This window comes from Dendrobates tinctorius, unplaced genomic scaffold, assembly GCF_039654945.1.
Source record: "Dendrobates tinctorius isolate UK_male_01 unplaced genomic scaffold, ASM3965494v1 ptg000008l, whole genome shotgun sequence".
Lineage (NCBI taxonomy): Eukaryota > Metazoa > Chordata > Amphibia > Anura > Dendrobatidae > Dendrobates > Dendrobates tinctorius.
This window is the reverse complement of record NW_027361676.1, coordinates 56,473,244-56,493,606: the sequence shown is the minus strand read 5'-3', so window position 1 is coordinate 56,493,606 and position 20,363 is coordinate 56,473,244. Positions and strand designations below refer to the sequence as shown.

Here is a 20,363-nt window from a genome sequence, read left to right as displayed (position 1 = left end):
AATATAGAGAGGGACAAAGCCTCAGTGCAGTACTGGAAGATGGACTCATTTGTTCACTTGTGGAATAGGCTTGGAAGGAAACAGTGTAAGAAATGGACAGCAGTTCCCTTTTTGAAGTGACTGTTACCATTTTATTGGCCTGGACCAGCCCTGCTAATTCTGCATATTTTCCATTTTGCCTTGCTATTGCCAGCTTCTGTTGGGTGTATCACCCAGTGTTCTTACTGAATATATTCACTCTTACATTTATTGCAGTAATATGTTGTGTGCGTTGTTTCTGGTAATTTGTGTGCATGGATGGCGACTGGCTAATGGCTTCTGGTAGTATTACAGGTTAAGTTAAGTGAGTTATTCTGAGACAAACGAGGGGACACATATGTAGATTGTTGTTGTGTACAGTGTCCAGGTGAGAAAATGTCTCATATGTTGTTCAGACTGGACACTTGAGCCTGACAGTTGAATTTTGTCCATTTTTCCTGCAATTCAGGGTCATTCACAGAAGGTGAAAGCTAGATGTTAAGAAAGAACCTGTAATAGGTAGCTTATGGACATATTTGAAGGCTCTATGTCCATCCTTTGCTAGGCTAGAAAGAAGGTTGCTTCTCTGATAGTGTTGAGCATTCCGATACTGCAAATATCGGGTATCGGCCGATATCCGCGGTATCGGATTTCCGATACTGAGTTCCGATACTTTTTGCATATCGAATACCGGAATCGGAAGTTCCCATAATGCTATGAGCCAGTTTGATTTGATTCAGCCAATGAGGAATCCTAAGACGTGTGGGCACATCCTGTTAGGCATGTTAACTAATGTCATGGCTGTGATTGGCTGCAAGCAGACCACCCAGCTGCTCCTCCCCCAGACACACGCTGAACAGTGATCTATGGAAAGTGAAACTAGTGAGGGAGGAGGAAACGACAAGATCTCATTTCAATGCCAGAACACACCCCTCCCTGGACGTTTATCTTAGAAGCAAGAGATGATATCTTGGAAACCGTGCAGACTAGCCACAGAAGGTAAATTACTTATTGTCAGCATTCTGCAGCCTAGATATGCACTGAGACTATGTGAAAAGCCCGGACAACCTGTTCTGTTATGTATTTCCGCCAAGTCGGATCGCCCGCCAGTGCTGGTGGGGTACTCGGTACCGGGCCCGTTGGTTTCAATGGAAGATGTCACTGTAGCTGTGACCCGGTCCGTGGCCCTGGGCGTCCATTGTAAAAGGGAAATGTTGAACGTGTGGATGATGAATAAAGTTTATGAGTGAATGATTCCTGACGCCACCTGTGGTGTTCGGCAATGAAGATGCTAAGCCGACGCTGCAGACAGATCCTCTGGGACAGATGGTGTGGTGCAGCAATGATGTTGTGGCCCTCCACAGGTAGGGCTGTAGTCCCAGGGCAGTGTAGATGGAGAGGTAGTGAAGAGACGTAGATGGTGCAGTGCCAGGCACAGAGATGTAGCAGTGCTTAGTGTGTTGGTGCAGGAATAACTGGAGGACACCAGGGCATTTAGTTCCAAAGCTTTACTCACAGTCTGTTGTGCATACAATATGTGGTGATGCAAAAACTATTTTTACAATAAAAAGCATCTTTTAGCGTGTGACAGCTGCCAAATATAAAAACCGCCATAAATAGTAAATTAAACCCCCCGTTATCACCCCCTTAGTTAGGGAAAAATAATAAAATAAAAAAATGTATTTATTTCCATTTTCCCATTAGGGTTAGGGTTAGGACTAGGGTTAGGGCTAGGGTTAGGGCTGAGATTAGGGTTAGGGGTGTGTTGGGGTTAGGGTTGGAGTTAGAATTGGGGGGGTTTCCACTGTTTGGGCACATCAGGTGCTCTCCAAAAGTTGTCTCAGTGATTTAACCTGTCAGTTTCCACTGTGAGGAACATAGTTAGGAAATGGAAGAACACAGGTACAGTTCTTGTTAAGCCCAGAAGTGGCAGGCCAAGAAAAATATCAGAAAGGCAGAGAAGAAGAATGGTGAGAACAGTCAAGGACAATCCACAGGCCACCTCCAAAGACCTGCAGCATCATCTTGCTGCAGATGGTGTCACTGTGCATCGGTCAACAATACAGCGCATGCATAACGCCTTTTTGTATGACCAAACAACTCAATCTTTGTTTCATCAGTCCACAGGACCTTCTTCCAAAATGTAACTGGCTTGTCCAAATGTGCTTTTGCATACCTCAGGCGACTCTGTTTGTGGCGTGCTTGCAGAAACGGCTTCTTTCGCATCACTCTCCCATACAGCTTCTCCTTGTGCAAAGTGCGCTGTATTGTTGACCGATGCACAGTGACACCATCTGCAGCAAGATGATGCTGCAGGTCTTTGGAGGTGGTCTGTGGATTGTCCTTGACTGTTCTCACCATTCTTCTTCTCTGCCTTTCTGATATTTTTCTTGGCCTGCCACTTCTGGGCTTAACAAGAACTGTACCTGTGTTCTTCCATTTCCTTACTATGTTCCTCACAGTGGAAACTGACAGGTTAAATTTCTGAGACAACTTTTTGTATCCTTCCCCTGAAAAGCTATGTTGAATAATCTTTGTTTTCAGATCATTTGAGAGTCGTTTTGAGGAGCCATGATGCCACTCTTCATAGGAGAATCTAATAGGAGAACTACTTGCAAGTGGCCACTTTAAATACCTTTTCTCATGATTTGATACACCTGGCTATGAAGTTCAAAGCTTAATGAGGATACAAAACCAATTTAGTGCTTCAGGAAGTCAGTAAAAAGTAGTTAGGAGTGTTCAAATCAAGAAAATGATAAGGGTGCCCATACTTTTGCACCGGTCAAATTTTGTTTAAATGCAGATTGCACATTTTCTGTTAGTACAATAAACCTCATTTGAATCCAGAAATATAACTGAGTCCATCAGTTATTAGATATATGAAACTGAAATAGCTGTTGCAAAAACCAAAATTGTTATAAAGAAAAAAGGTTAACATTAATAGGGGTGCCCAAACTTTTACATATGACTGTATCTAGATAAGTTCCTTGGGGGGTCTAGTTTCCAAAATGGCGTCACTTGTGGGGGGTTTCCACTGTTTAGGTACATCAGGGACTCTCCAAACGTGACATGGCGTCCGATTTGAATTCTAGCCAATTTTGCATTGAAAAAGTCAAACGGCGCTCCTTCCCTTCTGAGCTCTGCCATGCGCCCAATCTGTGGTTACCCCCACATATCAGGTATAAGCGTACTCAGGACAACCTGCACAATAACGTTTGTAGTCCAACTTCTCCTGTTACCCTTGGTAAAATAAAAAAATTGAACCTGAAGTATTTTTTTTGTGAAAAAAAGTTAAATGTTCATTTTTTTTTAAATATTCAAAAAATTCCTGTGAAGCACCTGAAGGGTTAATAAACTTCTTGAATGTGGTTTTGTAAAAAAAGGGGGAGACAGAAGCACACAATAGGGTCTTATCCAATGATATAAACGTTTCACAGATATGGATCCACTCACCTGGTTCAGTTGTGTGGAACACAACAACCATAAGCACAAATGGGTAGGATCCGATGAACTGCAGCAATCAGCCGGTCACTAGAATTGCATATATAGGAAGGAGAGAAGGAATAAAAAGAAAGTTATAATCACTGCTTGGTCCTTGGATTAACTCCTTGTGAACTTTGGACTGGGACAGCGCGATCCTGAAAGCCGGACTTCTCTCCTTCCTATGAATGTGGTTTTGAGCACCTTAAGGGGTGCAGTTTTTAGAATGGTGTCACTTTTGGGTATTTTCTATCATATAGACCCCTCAAAGTGGCTTCAAATGTGATGTGGTCCGTAAAAATAAAATGGTGTTGCAAAAATGAGAAATCGTTGGTCAATTTTTAACCCTTATAACTTCCTAAGAAAAAAAAATTTGGGTTCCAAAATTGTGCTGATGTAAAGTAAACATGTGGGAAATGTTACTTATTAAGTTTTTTGTGTGCCGTATCTCTGTGATTTAAGGGCATAAATATTCAAAGTTGGAAAATTGCGAAATTTTCAACATTTTCGCCAAATTTCTGTTTTTTTCACAAATAAACGCAAGTTATATGAAAGAAATTTTACCACTAACATGAAGTACAATATGTCTCGAGAAAACAATGTCAGAATCACTGGGATCCATGGAAGTGTTTCAGAGTTATAACCTCATAAAGGGACAGTGGTCAGAATTGTAAAAATTGGCCCAGTCATTAACATGCAAACCACCCTTGGGGGATAAAGGGTTAATATTTTAATTTTTTAACCCATTCCATGCCCTCAAATGAATCCAGCAAAATGGATGTCTGCCATTTTCATCACTACTGAATTATGATTCAATTTGCTCATCTCTAATCTTAGAACTAGTAAAAAAGTTGGTGTTATAAAGTATTGTAATTTACTGAGATAATGACGTTTGGGTTTTCACTGGCTGTAAGCCATAATCATCAACATTAACACAAATACTTTAAATAGATCACTCTGTAATGACTATATGTAATATATGAGTTTCACTTTTTGTATTGAAGAACTGAGATAAATTAACTTTTTGACGATATTATAATTTTGTGAGAAGCACCTGTATTTCCTTATTATTGGACCCATAAGTATTATGTCCCATCTTTGTATAGACCCTATAAAGGACACAAAAGTCTGGACTATTATGTGCTCTTTTCTCTACTACAACCCTTCGTTTCACACAATATGACGCACTTGTGAAGGTCTGGAACTATAGTCACAATCCAAGAAGCATGTGATGAAAGTGTCACACACAGAAACCAGGACAGAACAAGGAGGAACAAAAAGAAAAACATTGGATGATAGTATTGGTCATTTTCTGACTAGTAATACTTGGTATCAGATCTACAGCTGCAGTCTGTATATCCTCCCATAATACTATGTTAACAATCTCAGTTTGTGGCGTTTCTTGCAGGAGCCATCACTCAGTGGTGAGCAGATTCCCGCTCTGGCCTCTACTAGATGCTATCGGCCACTCGTCTTACTGGTGGCGAGAAAAACAGCACTAATCATGAGGGGCACTATGAAGGACACAGTCTGACTGCTGTTATTGGATCCTTTCCTGTATTTGTATTTTCCGGTGTGTCATCAAAAGAATTTCTTAAGATTTGGTAATTTTTTGATTCATAACATTTTTTTTTAAATGAATTCTCCCTCTGCGCTTAATTTGTGAAGTTTAAAATTATAAATCTATAAAAGACAGAATTCAAGAACTTTATTCACCCCATTACTATGATTAAGGTGACACCACTAATACGAGGCAGCACCTTTAACTTGTTTCTCGTCATTAATTGACTTTGACTTTAGGGAACTGGAAGTGGCCTTAGAAGTTATGCCCAACATAAATAATCCCCATGTTTTCAGCAGTAAGCATCATGAGCACCTGGTATCTGATTTCGCGAGTACCAGCTGTTGTGAGCAGCGTCTGGCTGTAGCCATGTGATCCTGTCAACAGTTCAGACCCACTCCTAAACAGTGACAAAGACTTCTGGTACAGCTATGACGGTGCTGGAGGAAAAACCTTTTGCTCTGCAGCTCTCCAATGTCTACTTCACTATACTGGCACTCTTCTGCTTCAAATTGTTCGTGAAAATCAGCCTTGCCATCCTCAGCCATTTCTACATAGTCAGGGGAAATCGTAAAGAAGCTGCTCGAATCCAAGCAGAATTCTACACTGTGACCCAAGGACAAGGTATTGGACCCATACTACCCTGGTTATGCTAGTGATCGGTGTACATGGATTTTGGCTTTTCTCCAACTTCAATAAATCTGTGTGACTGTTACCTGAGTGTAGGACAAATGATCATCTTAGTGATCAAGACCACAATTAGGAACTACGATCTGTCTGGCAAGTATGAAAATAGTATGAAAAGATACAAACACTTTAGAATCTACACAGTTGATAAAATAACACAGTATTCTAGCCTCATGATTGTTTATTAACTATGTATGTAAGACCACTAAAGATGAATATTGCACTAATATGAGCAGTTTATTTTTGTAGCCTAGAAAATAATTACAATATTTTTCAATATTTAGAATTGAGAATCCTCAGTGGTTGATATCTTTTAATGGATAACTGAAAAGATGGTAACAAATTGCAAGCTTTCGAGATGACTCAGGTCTCTTCATCAGGCTAGACTAATACAAAATCTGAAGAATCACATATTTATACACAACACAGCATAGAAATAACGCAATAGATAAGACAAGTGACGTGAAGCAGAACTGTCATTATGGGGGAGTGATAGACAGTTATGACCATAAATATTGGAACAGTTCATAGATAAGGAGTGTGAAAGTTTTATTGGTTCTGTGTTGTGATGCCCCCACAAGGTCTGAGATCAGAGGACAATAAAACTTTCACACAGCTTATATATGAACTGTTCCAATATTTATGGCCACAGCTGTTTATCCCTCTCCCATAATGGTAGTTCTGCTTCACGTCAGTTGTCTTATATATTGCATTATTTCTGTGCTGTTTTGTGTATAAATATGTGACTCTTCAGATGTTGTATTAGTCTATGCCTCATGAAGAGACCTGAGTCGTCTCGAAAGCTTGGAATATGTTACCATCTTTTCAGTTAGCCATTAAAAGGTATCAACTACTGAGGACTCTCAATTCTGAATATTTTGCTATCTACTGGATAACACGGTACAAAGGTATATATCTTTCTGATATTTTTCAATGAATGCTTCCCATTTCCACAATTACTGACCAAATAGAATTACATTCTGGTTATATTTTACAAGGTTTATCCATATATCTAAACAGCCAATCACACAGCAAATGCAAATATGCACAAATAAGTCAATATATCAATGTTAAATGACATTGGGTGAGGATCTTATTTATTTTGTGTATGTTGTGCCAGGTTGTTGGCTTTCTCCAGAGACTTTGTGTTTACTAGCCAGGGTTGTTTATTTTGTTGCCTTTGGATACAGCTCAGTTTCGCACTTTACAACAGATGTATATCTACTGAACAGTTTTGTCTTGTATCTTTGGGCACTGTACAGTTGTGGCCAAAAGTATTGGCACCCCTGCAATTCTGTCAGATAATACTCAGTTTCTTCATGAAAATGATTGCAAACACAAATTCTTTGGTATTATTATCATCATTTAATTTGTCTTAAATGAAAAAAACACAAAAGAGAATGAAGCAAAAAGCAAAATATTGATCATTTCACACAAAACTCCAAAAATGTGCCAGACAAACGTATTGGCACCCTCAGTCTAATACTTGGTTGCACAACCTTTAGCCAAAATAACTGCGACCAACCGCTTCCGGTAACCATCAATGAGTTTCTTACAATGCTCTGCTGGAATTTTAGACCATTCTTCTTTAGCAAACTGCTCCGGGTCCCTGATATTTGAAGGGTGCCTTCTCCAAACTGCCATTTTTAGATCTCTCCACAGGTGTTCTATGGGAGTCAGGTCTGGACTCATTGCTGGCCACCTTAGAAGTCTCCAGTGCTTTCTCTCAAACCATTTTCTAATTCTTTTTGAAGTGTGTTTTGGGTTATTGTCCTGCTGGAAGACCCATGACCTCTGAGGGAGACCCATCTTTCTCACACTGGGCCCTACATTATGCTGCCAAATTTGTTGGTAGTCTTCTGACTTCATAATGCCATGCACACGGTCAAGCAGTCCAGTGCCAGAGGCAGCAAAGCAACCCCAAAACATCACGGAACCTCCGCCATGTTTGACTGTAGGGACCGTGTTCTTTTCTTTGAATGCCTCTTTTTTTCTCCTGTAAACTCTATGTTGATGCCTTTGCCCAAAAAGCTCTACTTTTGTCTCATCTGACCAGAGAACATTCTTCCAAAACGTTTTAGGCATTTTCAGTTAAGTTTTGGCAAACTCCAGCCTGGCTTTTTTATGTCTCGGGGTAAGAAGTGGGGTCTTCCTGGGTCTCCTACCATACAGTCCCTTTTTCATTCAGACGCCGACGGATAGTACAGGTTGACACTGTTGTACCCTCGGACTGCAGGGCAGCTTGAACTTGTTTGGATGTTAGTCGAGGTTCTTTATCCAACATCCGCACAATCTTGTGTTGAACTATCTTGTCAATTTTTCTTTTCCGTCCACATCTAGGGAGGTTAGGCACAGTGCCATTGGCTTTAAACTTCTTGATGACACTGCGCACGGTAGACACAGGAACATTCAGGTCTTTGGAGATGGACTTGTAGCCTTGAGATTGCTCATGCTTCCTCACAATTTGGTTTCTCAAGTCCTCAGACTGTTCTTTGGTCTTCTTTCTTTTCTCCATGCTCAATGTGGTACACACAAGGACACAAGGACAGAGGTTGAGTCAACTTTAATCCATGTCAACTGGCTGCAAGTGTGATTTAGTTATTGCCAACACCTGTTAGGTGCCACAGGTAAGTTACAGGTGCTGTTAATTACACAAATTAGAGAAGCATCACATGATTTTTCGAACAGTGCCAATACTTTTGTCCACCCTCTTTTTTATGTTTGGTGTGGAATTATATCCAATTTGGCTTTAGCACAATTCTTTTTGTGTTTTTTCATTTAAGACAAATTAAATGAAGATAATAATACCAAAGAATTTGTGTTTGCAATCATTTTCAGGAAGAAACTGAGTATTATCTGACAGAATTGCAGGGGTGTCAATACTTTTGGCCACAACTGTACGCAAAATTAACTTTGAAGTAATAGTGATACTTGGGTTACATTTCAACCAGCTAGGGGAAAGCGAAAGCTGTCTAAATGTGGATGAAATCTAAAGATTTGCAATCCTTGTGTTGCTTGTTTATCCTGTTGTAGAATATGAATATTCCTTAGCTGATTCTTCCAGGTATGTCATTTTCTTTTTCTGCTGTATATATATTGCTCATCAATTTTATTTTATAATTATAGCAGTTTTCTGGTCTTCATAAATAATCACAAATCCAACGATCATTGATTGAACAGTGTGGGTCCAACTACTAGGACCCCCACAAAAGTTCCTTGCATCTTTCTATCTCCACAGTCTGCAAGACCCCAGTTCGGATTTGATTGGAGCAGTCGCTCAATTCAAGGTTTATAGCACTGATGAAAATAGTCAAGGTCTGCACTCAGAGAGCGAATCTTAATCAGGTTCATAATTTAGCATGTGGAAAGTGATGTCGCCATTGTTTCTTTATTACACATGATTAAATAACGCCAACATATTTCTTTCTATCTTTTTACAGACATTTTCATCAGTGACCCCAATGGGGCTCACAATCTAAATTCCCTATCAATATGTTCTTTTAGTGTTTTTCAAAGCGCATGGAGGACAAACTCCTTGCACATGTTATATTTTGGGGATTTGAACCCAGGACCACAAAACCACCCTTAACCCCTTAAAGACCGGGGTTATTTTCATTTTTGCGTTTTTGTTTTTCGCTCCCTTTCTTCCCAGAGCCATAACTTTTTTATTTTTCCGTTAATATGGCCATGTGAGGGCTTATTTTTTGCGGAACGAGCTGTACTTTTGAACAACACCATTGATTTTACCATGTCGTGTACTACAAAATGGGAAAAATATTCCAAGTGTGGTGAAATTGCAAAGAAAGTGCAATCCCACACTTGTTTTTTGTTTGGCTTTTTTGCTAGGTTCACTAAATGGTAAAACTGACCCAACATTATGATTCGCCAAGTCATTATGAGTTCATAGACACCAAACATGTCTAGGTTCTTTTTTTATCTAAGTGGTGAAAAAAAATCCAAAGTTTGCTAATAAAAACAAAAAAAAACAACACCATTTTCCGAGACCAGTAGCGTCTCCATTTTTCGTGATCTGCGGTCGGGTGAGGGCTTATTTTTTGCGTGCCAAGCTGACATTTTTAATGATACCACTTTTATGCATACACGTTCTTTTAATCGCCAGTTATTGCATTTTAATGCATTGTCACAGAGATAAAAAAAAAACGTAATTCTGGGGTTTTGAGTTTTTCTCTCGCTACGTCGTTTAGCGATCGGGTTAATGTTTTTTTTTCTTGATAGATCGGGCGATTCTGAACGCGGCGATACCAAATATGTGTATGTGTAATTTTTTTTTGTTTTATTTTGAATAGGGCGAAAGGGGTGTGATTTGAACTTTTATGTTTTTTTATTTTTTTCATATTTTTTAAAATACTTTTTTTTAATTTTGTCATGCCTCAATAGCCACCATGGGAGGCTAGAAGCATGCCATACTTGATCAGCTCTGCTACATATAGGCGATGAGCAGATCGCCCATATGTAGCAGAATTACTGCATAGCTATGAGCGCCGACCACCGGGTGGCGCTCATAGCAAAGCGGCATCAACAATCATAGAGGTCTCTAAGAGACCTCTGGTTGTTATGCCAATGCATCACTGACCCCCGATCACGTGACGGGGGTCAGCGATGACCTCATTTCCGGCCAGGCGGCTGGAAGCGCCGGTTAAACGCCATTGTCAGCGTTTGACAGCAGCGTTTAACGGGTTAATAGGTGCAGGTGGATCGCGATTCCACCTGCGCCTATTGCGGGCACATGTGAGCTGTTCAAAACAGCTGACAGGTCCCAGCTTTGATACAGGCTCAGCGCCGGAGCCCTCAACAAAGCAGGGGAGAAGTCCAATGACGGACTGTGTCCGTCATTGGACATTAAGGGGTTAAATTACAATAAATGTAAGTTTTGCCTAGTGTTACTAAACCCATGTAGCAAAGGTTTACATACAGCCCTAACATTTACTTGGCAGGTCTTTGAGAAAAAAAAAACTATCTTGGAAAAATAACTTTTGTAGCTTAATTTTAATTTTCTAAAAAAAAGTACTGGATAACCGTAGCTAGACTTTCCTTCACTTAATTTAGTTTTCCACCCTTATCCTGCACCATACCTCTAAACCTTTAAAGATAAGAAAGAGGGACGGAAAATGTAGCATGCAATGGCATTTTTTATTGTACACTAAGCCAGTGAAGCCCATTAGTGTTCCTACATGGTATGGTGTCTAATGACCACCCTTTCATGTCCTATATGTTGCCTCCCCTCATAGTATGATACCCCACTGTGTGCTCTACAAAGAATATGCCACCCACAGTTCCCCCACACATAGTATAATGTCCTCACATCCCGAAACACAGAATGATGTCCCCATACTATACAATGCCCTTCACAACCCCCATAGACAGTTTGATGCCACCACAGCTCCCACACACAATATAATGCCCTTGCAGGCCCACACACAGTATGATGCCTTCAACCCCCCACAAAGATTATGATACCCTCCACAACGCTCTGAGCACACTGTAATGCCCATCAAAATCAACCTCATACAGTATGATGCCCCTACAGCCCCCCACACAGTATGATTTCCACATAACCTTATGCACAATAAGATGGCCCAGTCTCCTCACCCTCACAGTATAATGCCTCCATTTTCCCCCCACAAATTATGATGCCCTTGCAGCCCCCAAAATACACAATATGATGCCCCAAAGCCTCAAACGCCAAATGATGTCCCATACTGTCCCCTACCATACAGTATAATTTCCCCATAACCCATGCCATACATTATGATACCCTCAAAGCCCTCCTCACACATTCTGTGGTTTAATGCCCCCACATCCCTAAAAAACACACACATTGCCTGTGTGTCCTCACCTTTGTTGTTGGGGAGATTCTCTAGGTAATTTTCCTTAACTTTTTTCATGTTATTTTTCTGTTGAACCACAATTCAAAATGTCTGATTTTCATTAATATAAATTGAAAATAACTTTTATTAGTTTCAATTTCATTGTGGGTTTTTCTTACTTTAACAGAAGGGTACCAACAATTTTGTATATGTGAATATAAAAAGTCTACACACCTTTGTTAAAATATCATGGCTTTGCCTTGTAAAAAAAAATCATTCCAAGAAGAATCATTTCAGAACGTTTTCCACTTTTGACGTCATCTATAATTTGTACAATGGATTTGAAAAATACACTAAATCTCTTCAGTGGATATAGAAAAATAAAGAAGTAAAATTATGTGATTGCATAAATACACACAACCTTAAACTAATACATTGCTGAAGCACTGTTTGAATTTAGGATAGGATTTACCGTATATACTCGTGTATAAGCCGAGATTTTCAGTCCATTTTTTGGGGCTGAATGTCCCCCTCTCGGCTTATACACGGGTCATAGACCTGGGGGTCGGCAGGGGAGGGGGGAGCGGGGGTGTCAGAGATCATACTTACCTGTCCTGCCGCGGTCTCTGTCTGCAGTCTCGCTTCTCCACTGTCTCCCTGTCTTCAGCGTTCACGTGGTACCGCTCATTACCACTCATGAATATGCGCATATGCCGTCAGCAACGATTTGGATTTCTGGATCACGGAGTGAACTACTTATACGATGGACTACTTGCTAGAGATGGGGTGCACCTTACGAAGACTGGAAAGCAGGTATTTGGAAGTCGCCTTGCTACACTTGTAAGAAGAGCTTTAAACTAGAACAACATGGGAAGGGAAGCAAAAGACCAGAAAAAGCCATACACCTGACAAATGCTATTGAGAACTCTGCTATTAGAAGTGGAAAGGAAGAACAAAGACGAAAGAATCTAATTAATAAAAATATTGGAGAAAGAGAAACCAATCACAAACTAAAATGTTTCTATACTAATGCACAAAGCATGGGCAACAAACAAGGAGAATTGGAACTACTAACACAGGAAAAGAAATATGATGTCATTGGAATCACTGAAACTTGGTGGGACAATACACATGATTGGAATACAAGACTAGAAGGATACAACTTATTTGCAAGAAACAGACTTGATAAACGAGGAGGGGGTGTCGCATTGTATGTTAGAAACGCGTATATCTGCACAGAGATTGAAGCTTCAGAGACTGGGAGTTCTGTGGAAACTGTTTGGGTAAGAATACATGGACAGAACAATGGAAAGGACACCATTGTAGGCATTTACTACAGGCCGCCTGTGCAAGCTGAAGATATGGATGAACTCTTTATGCATCAAATGGCCAAGTTCTCCAAAAAATATGACATAGTTGTCATGGGAGATTTCAACTATCCAGACATTTGTTGGGAATCTCTCTCAGGCAAAACTAACAGGTCAAGGAAATTCTTATCCTCTCTTGCTGACAACTTTATCTTCCAAAAGGTAGGGGAGAAAACAAGGGGAACTGCTACCTTGGATCTAATCCTTATAAACAGGGAGGAAATGGTTGAGGAGGTAAAAGTGGCTGGGACCCTAGGAGGTAGCGACCATGCTATTTTAGAATTTTGGATAACTAGAGGAGGAAGACCTGTGAAGACTCAGACTTCAAGGTTAGATTTCAGAAAGGCAGATTTTAAGGGATTCAGAAAGAGAATTGGAGGGATCCAATGGCTGGATATCCTTAAAGACAAAAATGTCCAGGAAGGATGGGAAATCTTGAAAAATGAAATTCTCAAAGCACAATTGTTAACAATTCCGAAAAGAGGGAAGAATAGGAAGCATTTAAGGAAACCAGGATGGATGAACAAAGAACTTAAGCACATGCTAAAAAGGAAGAAAAAAATGTTTATAAAATGGAAAGAGGGAGGCATATCTAAAGAAGAATATAATGCTGTCTGCAGAACCTGCAGGGCACAGATCAGATTAGCTAAAGCTGAAAATGAATTGAGGCTTGCAAGAGATGTCAAAAGCAATAATAAAGGATTTTGGGGATATGTCAAAAGTAAAAGAAAAGTCAAAGATGCTATAGGATTTTTACAGGATGAAAATGATGAAATGGTAAGACAGGATGTTGAGAAGGCTGAACTTTTAAATTCCTATTTTGCATCTGTTTTCTCTCAGAAAGGAAATGTAACATCAACTGTTATTCACTGTCCTATTAAGGGAATAGAAGAATCCAGGATATCTATAAACAGAAAGATAGTGAGGAAATACTTAGCTAACCTAAATGAATTCAAGTCTCCAGGTCCAGATGAATTACACCCCAGAGTACTGAAGGAGATAGCAGAAGAAATTTTTGAACCCCTCTCCATAATCTTTGAAAATTCTTGGAGAACAGGAGAAGTGCCAGAAGACTGGAGAAGAGCAAATGTTGTTCCCATCTTCAAAAAGGGGAAGAAGGTGGACCCAGGCAACTATAGGCCAGTGAGTCTGACTTCTATACCAGGAAAGATCTTTGAACAAATTATTAAACAACATGTATGTCAATACCTGGATAAGAATGAAGTGATTAAACAGAGTCAGCATGGGTTTGTAACTAATAAGTCAAGTCAGACTAACTTAATTTCCTTCTATGACGGTATCACTGATTGGGTGGATCAAGGAAATGCTGTAGATATAGTATATCTTGACTTCAGCAAAGCATTTGACAAAGTCTCTCATACAATCCTTATTGAAAAAATGACTAAGTATGGAATGGACAAGGCAACTGTTAGGTGGATTCATAACTGGCTTAGTGATCGGACCCAAAGAGTGGTCGTAAATGGCTGCACATCCAGTTGGAAGAATGTCTCAAGTGGGGTACCACAGGGCTCTGTCCTGGGCCCTGTATTGTTCAACATCTTTATCAACGATTTAGATGAAGGAATTGAGGGTAAACTGATTAAATTTGCTGATGACACAAAGCTAGGAGGGATAGCTAATACTAGAGAAGAGAGAGAGAGGATTCAAAAAGATTTAAATAAACTGGAGAAGTGGGCAGCAACTAACAGAATGGTTTTTAACAGGGAGAAATGCAAAGTACTACATCTGGGCAATAAAAATGAAAAAGCATATATAGAATGGGAGGAATAGGGCTAAGTGACAGCACATGTGAAAAAGACTTGGGTATACTAATAGATCACAGACTGAATATGAGTCAACAGTGTGATGCAGCAGCAAAAAAGGCAAATGCAATTCTAGGATGTATTAACAGAAGCATACAGTCTAGATCACGTGAAGTCATTATTTCCCTCTACTCCTCTTTGGTCAGACCTCATCTGGAATATTGTGTCCAGTTTTGGGCACCACATTTTAAAAAAGACATCAACAAACTGGAGCAAGTTCAGAAAAGAGCGACCAGAATGGCGACCGGTCTGCAAACCCTGCCTTATGAGGAAAGGTTGCAGGATTTGGGAATGTTTAGTTTGCAAAAGAGAAGACTGAGAGGAGACTTAATAGCTGTCTACAAATATCTAAAGGGCTGTCACATTGTAGAAGGATCAACTTTATTCTCATTTGCACAAGGAAAGACTAGAAGCAATGGGATGAAACTGAATGGGAGGAGACACAGATTAGATATTAGAAAAAACTTTTTGACAGTTAGAATGATCAATGAGTGGAACAGGCTGCCACGAGAAGTGGCGAGTTCTCATTCAATGGAAGTCTTCAAACAGAGGCTGGACAGACATCTGACTGGGATGATTTAGCGAATCCTGCTTTGAGCAGGGGGTTGGACCAGATGGCCCAGGAGGTCCCTTCCAACTCTACGATTCTATGATTCTATGAGTGTAATGAGCGGTACCACGTGACCGCTGAAGACAGGAAGGGAGACAGTGGAGAAGCGAGGTTGCAGACAGAGACGGCAGCAGGATGGGTGAGTATAGCGATATTTACCTGTCCCCCGGTCCATCACTGCTCACCGCTGTCTCTGCTGCATCCTGTGTCAGTGATGTTTAGGCAGCAGGGGGCGCGGTGACGTGATTAGTGTGCACCGCCTCTCTGCTGGCTGAACAGTCACTGACACAAGAAGCGACAGACGGCGGCAGTATGGCATTTTTTTTTTTGCAGCATATGGGGGCATATTCTATGGAGCAGCATATGAGGGCATAGTCTATGGGGCAGCATATGGGGGGCATAAACTATGGAGAAGCATATGGGGGCATAATCTATGGAGCTGCATATGGGGGCATATTCTATGGAGCAGCATATGGGGGCATATTCTATGGAGCAGCATATGGGGGCATAAACTATGGAGCAGCATATGGGGGCATAAACTATGGAGCAGCATATGGGGGCATATCTTATGGGGCAGCCTATGGGGGGCATAAACTATGGAGAAGCATATGGGGGCATAATCTATGGAGCCGCATATGGGGGCATATTCTATGGAGCAGCATATGGGGGCATAAACTATGGAGCAGCATATGGGGGCATAAACTATGGAGAAGCATATGGGGGCATAATCTATGGAGCAGCATATGGGGGCATAGTCTATGGATTCCACCCTCGGCTTATACACGAGTCAATAAGTTTTCCCAGTTTTTTGTAGCAAAATTAGGGGGGTCGGCTTATACACAGGTCGGCTTATACATGAGTATATAGAGTACTCTTCCTTGCAGTCGCGAAACAAATCTGTCAATTCGAGGGCATCTCCTGTGTACAGCGCCCGCTTTAGGTCAACCACAGATTTTCAGTTGGATTCAGGCCTATGTTCTGGCTGGGCCATTCCAACACTTTGATCTTTTTCGGGCTTCTTCCAGTGAAGTCATTCTATTGTTGGTTTTGTAGATATGCTTAGGGTGTTTGTCATGCTGAAAGGTGAAATTCATCTTTAGGCTTTTAACATAGATATGAAGGTTTGTTGAAAAATTGACTGATATTTGGAATTTCACATAATTAACTCCACCTTGAATAACATACCCAGTTCGAGCTGCCAAAAAACAGCCTCAAAGCATAATACTGCCGCCAACATGCTTCACTATGTGTATGGTATTCTTTTGGTGTTGTGCAGTCATGGCATTGTGCCAAAAATGTATTTTGAAATTATGGCAAAAGAGTTCAGATCATAACATAACATTTTCCCACATGCTTTTGGCAGACTTTATGTAGATTTTAGCAAAACATAGCCACGCTTAGATGTTTTTCTATGTAATAAAAAGCTTCCATCTTGCCACCCTTCCACACAGGCCAGACATATGAAGAATATGCAGTACTTGCCAGAAATACCTGCAACTCATTTAATGTTGCTGTATGCCTCCTGGTAACCTCCCAGACTAATTTCCATTTTTATCTTTTCACAAATTTTTAAGGAGTGCCTAGTTCTAGGTAATGCCCCTGTTGTGCTGGTAAGTTGTGATGATAGTCTTCACAGAGTTTCATGATATATCTAATGCCTTGGAGATTTTTCGTACCCTTCTCCTGACTGATAGCTTTCAACAATGAGATTCCGTTGCTGTGTTGTAAGCTGTTTACGTACCATTTGCTGTAAAATGCAACTAGAGATATGTCAGGAAAACGGACACACCACACTGAAAGTAATTTAAAAAAACAATGAAATTCTATGGTTTAAGTTAAAAACACGAAACCCAAATTTACAGTGGGGAAAATAAGTATTTGATGCACTGCCGATTTTGCAAGTTTCCCCACGTACAAAGAATGGAGAGGTCTGTAATTTTTATCGTAGGTACACTTCAACTGTGAGAGACAGAATCTAAAACTAAAAACCAGAAAATTACATTGTATGATTTTTACATAATTAATTTGCATTTTATTACATGAAATAAGTATTTGGTACAATAGAAAAACAAAACTTAATACTTATATACCTACAAGAGACATGGAGTACGAAGTAAAAAATGTAAAAAACTTTATCAACTTTATTACAAAATGATGACAATAACTCACATAGTAAAAGAAATGGCGCACAGTGTCAAAAATACCTATTGCACAAATCCACAAAAAATATATCGGGCATGAGACATAAGATGTACAGCTGACAAAAAGTCCTTGTAATAATACAATCTAGGGTAACAAATGGACTAGAAATAGTTATTATGGACAACCAAAGGTCAGATAACCAAGATTATAAGTACAAAAAAAAGGTGCATACAGCATGAATATATATATATATATATATATATATATATAATATCACAGCATATAATAGGGTAAACAGTTCCAAAAGTGCTTACATAGTTCAAGAAATAGTTATACCCTATAACAGGTAAAACCTGACCATGGCAGACAAATATGCAAAAGGACATCTCGCCCATAGTAACCCATAGGTGGCAGTGCAATAGATAGCAGCCCCAACGCGCGTTTCATGTGGGCTTCCTCAGGGAGCCCCCCAAAACTGACACCATTCTACAAACTCAAAAATGCTAAAAACCACATTCAAGAAGTTTATTAACCCTTCAAGTGCTTCACAGGCACTGAAGCAATGTGGAAGAACTTTTTTTTCACAAAAAATTAACTTTAGACACATTTTTTTTATTTTCACAAGGGTAACAGGAGAAAATGGAACCCAAAATTTGTTGTGCACTTTTTCTTGAGTATGCTGATACCCCATATGTGGGGGAAAACTACTGTTTGGGTGTACGGTATGGCTAGCAATGAAGGAGTGATGTTTTGGAATGCAGACTTTGATGGAAAGTTCTGCAAGCATCATTTCGCATTTGGAGAGTCCATGATGTGCCTAAACAATGGAAACCCCCCACAATTAACCTCATTTTGGAAACTAGACGAAAACATCAACAAACTTATCTAGATGTATGATGAGCACCTTGAACCCCCAGGTGCTTTACTGAAATGTATAACATTGAGCCGTGAAAATAAAAAAATCTCATTTTTTTCCACAACGATGTTTTTTTGGCCTCAAATTTTTAAATTTTAAAAAGCGTAACAGAAGAAAATGGATCCCAAAAATTGTTGTACAATTTCTCCTGCATACATTGATACCCCATATGTGTGGGGAACTACTTTTTAGGCACGTGGAAAGGTCTGCGGGTGTCATGTCATGTTTGGAGATTCCCTGATGTGCCTAAACAGTAGAACCCTCCACAAGTGACCCTGTAATGGAATTGATTTAATGTTTTCCTTTTATGTCAATTTTATAATGTGGTGGCATATGTAAATTGTATGAAGTGCATCAGGTTTGCATAGGTGAGTTGTGTAGCATGCATCAGGCTGGCTTACATGAGTAGTGTAGAGTACATCAGGTTGACTTATAGTTGTGGCCAAAAGTATTGACACCCCTGCAATTCTGTCAGATAATCCTCAGTTTCTTCCTGAAAATGATTGCAAACACAAATTCTTTGGTATTATTATCTTCATTTAATTTGTCTTAAATGAAAAAACACAAAAGAGAATGAAGCAAAAAGCAAAACATTGATCATTTCACACAAAACTCCAAAAATGGGCTTTCTCTCAAACCATTTTCTAGTGCTTTTTGAAGTGTGTTTTGGGTCATTGTCCTGCTGGAAGACCCATGACCTCTGAGGGAGACCCAGCTTTCTCACACTGGGCCCTACATTATGCTGCAAAATTTGTTGGTAGTCTTCAGACTTATAATGCCATGCACACGGTCAAGCAGTCCAGTGTCAGAGGCAGCAAAGCAACCCCAAAACATCAGGGAACCTCCACCATGTTTGACTGTAGGGACCGTGTTCTTTTCTTTGAATCCCTCTTTTTTCTCCTGTAAACTCTATGTTGATGCCTTTGCCCAAAAAGCTCAACTGGCTGCAAGTGTGATTTAGTTATTGCCAACACCTGTTAGGTGCCACCACAGGTAAGTTACAGGTGCTGTTAATTACACAAATTAGAGAAGCATCACATGATTTTTCGAACAGTGCCAATACTTTTGTCCACCCTCTTTTTTATGTTTGGTGTGGAATTATATCCAATTTGGCTTTAGGACAATTCTTTTTGTGTTTTTTCATTTAAGAAAAATTAAATGACAATAATACCAAAGAATTTGTGTTTGCAATCATTTTCAGGAAGAAATGGAGTATTATCTGACAGAATTGTAGGGATGTCAATACTTTTGGCCACAACTGTATGTGAGTAGTTTAATCACAAAATTTGTCAGCCAAATTAAATGAATACAGTGGTAATCAAAGGTACTACATAAAAATTACTTTTTATTAATACAAAGATAAAACAATGTAAAAAAGTGCAAAAGGAAAGGTGCTAGATCATTGAAAAAGGCACTATATACCACATAACACAAGCTATTTGAAAATAGCATAACCCATATAAGTAAAATATCCAATATGTTGCAAGAAGAAGCAGTGCAAAACGCGCATCGGGGCAGAGGGATGCCTGGATTATCCACGTGCACACCACAGGTAATATATACCCACAGTGTTATATCGTGTGCATCTGATTTGTCAGCGATTTTGCCCACACTTATCAGTAGTGGTTTATCACACTTGCAGCACGCAGGCTGCTGTATATGTTGTTGCCTTCATGTGGTATTCATTTTGCTGTAGTTTACTTTTGCACAGGATAATATCTGTATTAGAGCTTACCTTTACACTGGGTCATATCTGTTTGACTGTCATCTCACTTTGTTTATTCTTTGTTTATTGTTCATTGATTTACTCTGCATGACCTTATATCTTCAGTAGCAGCTTTTTTTTTTATTTGCAGCACATAGGCTGCTGAACCTTTGGTTGTCTAAATGTGGCATGCACTTGGTTGCAACCCCCTTCAGCACAGGTTCAT

At 39.8% G+C, this 20,363-nt stretch overlaps 1 protein-coding gene across 1 annotated transcript in view; it reads left to right on the top strand.

Moving 5' to 3' along the window:
* Positions 1-5,490: 5,490 nt before the first annotated feature.
* ASB5 (ankyrin repeat and SOCS box containing 5) overlaps positions 5,491-20,363 on the top strand; it is a 78,236-nt gene continuing 63,363 nt past the window's right edge. Inside the window, exon 1 of the mRNA XM_073577692.1 lies at positions 5,491-5,683. Within this exon, the coding sequence (XP_073433793.1) occupies positions 5,491-5,683 (193 nt within the window). The remainder of the gene's footprint in view (positions 5,684-20,363) is intronic.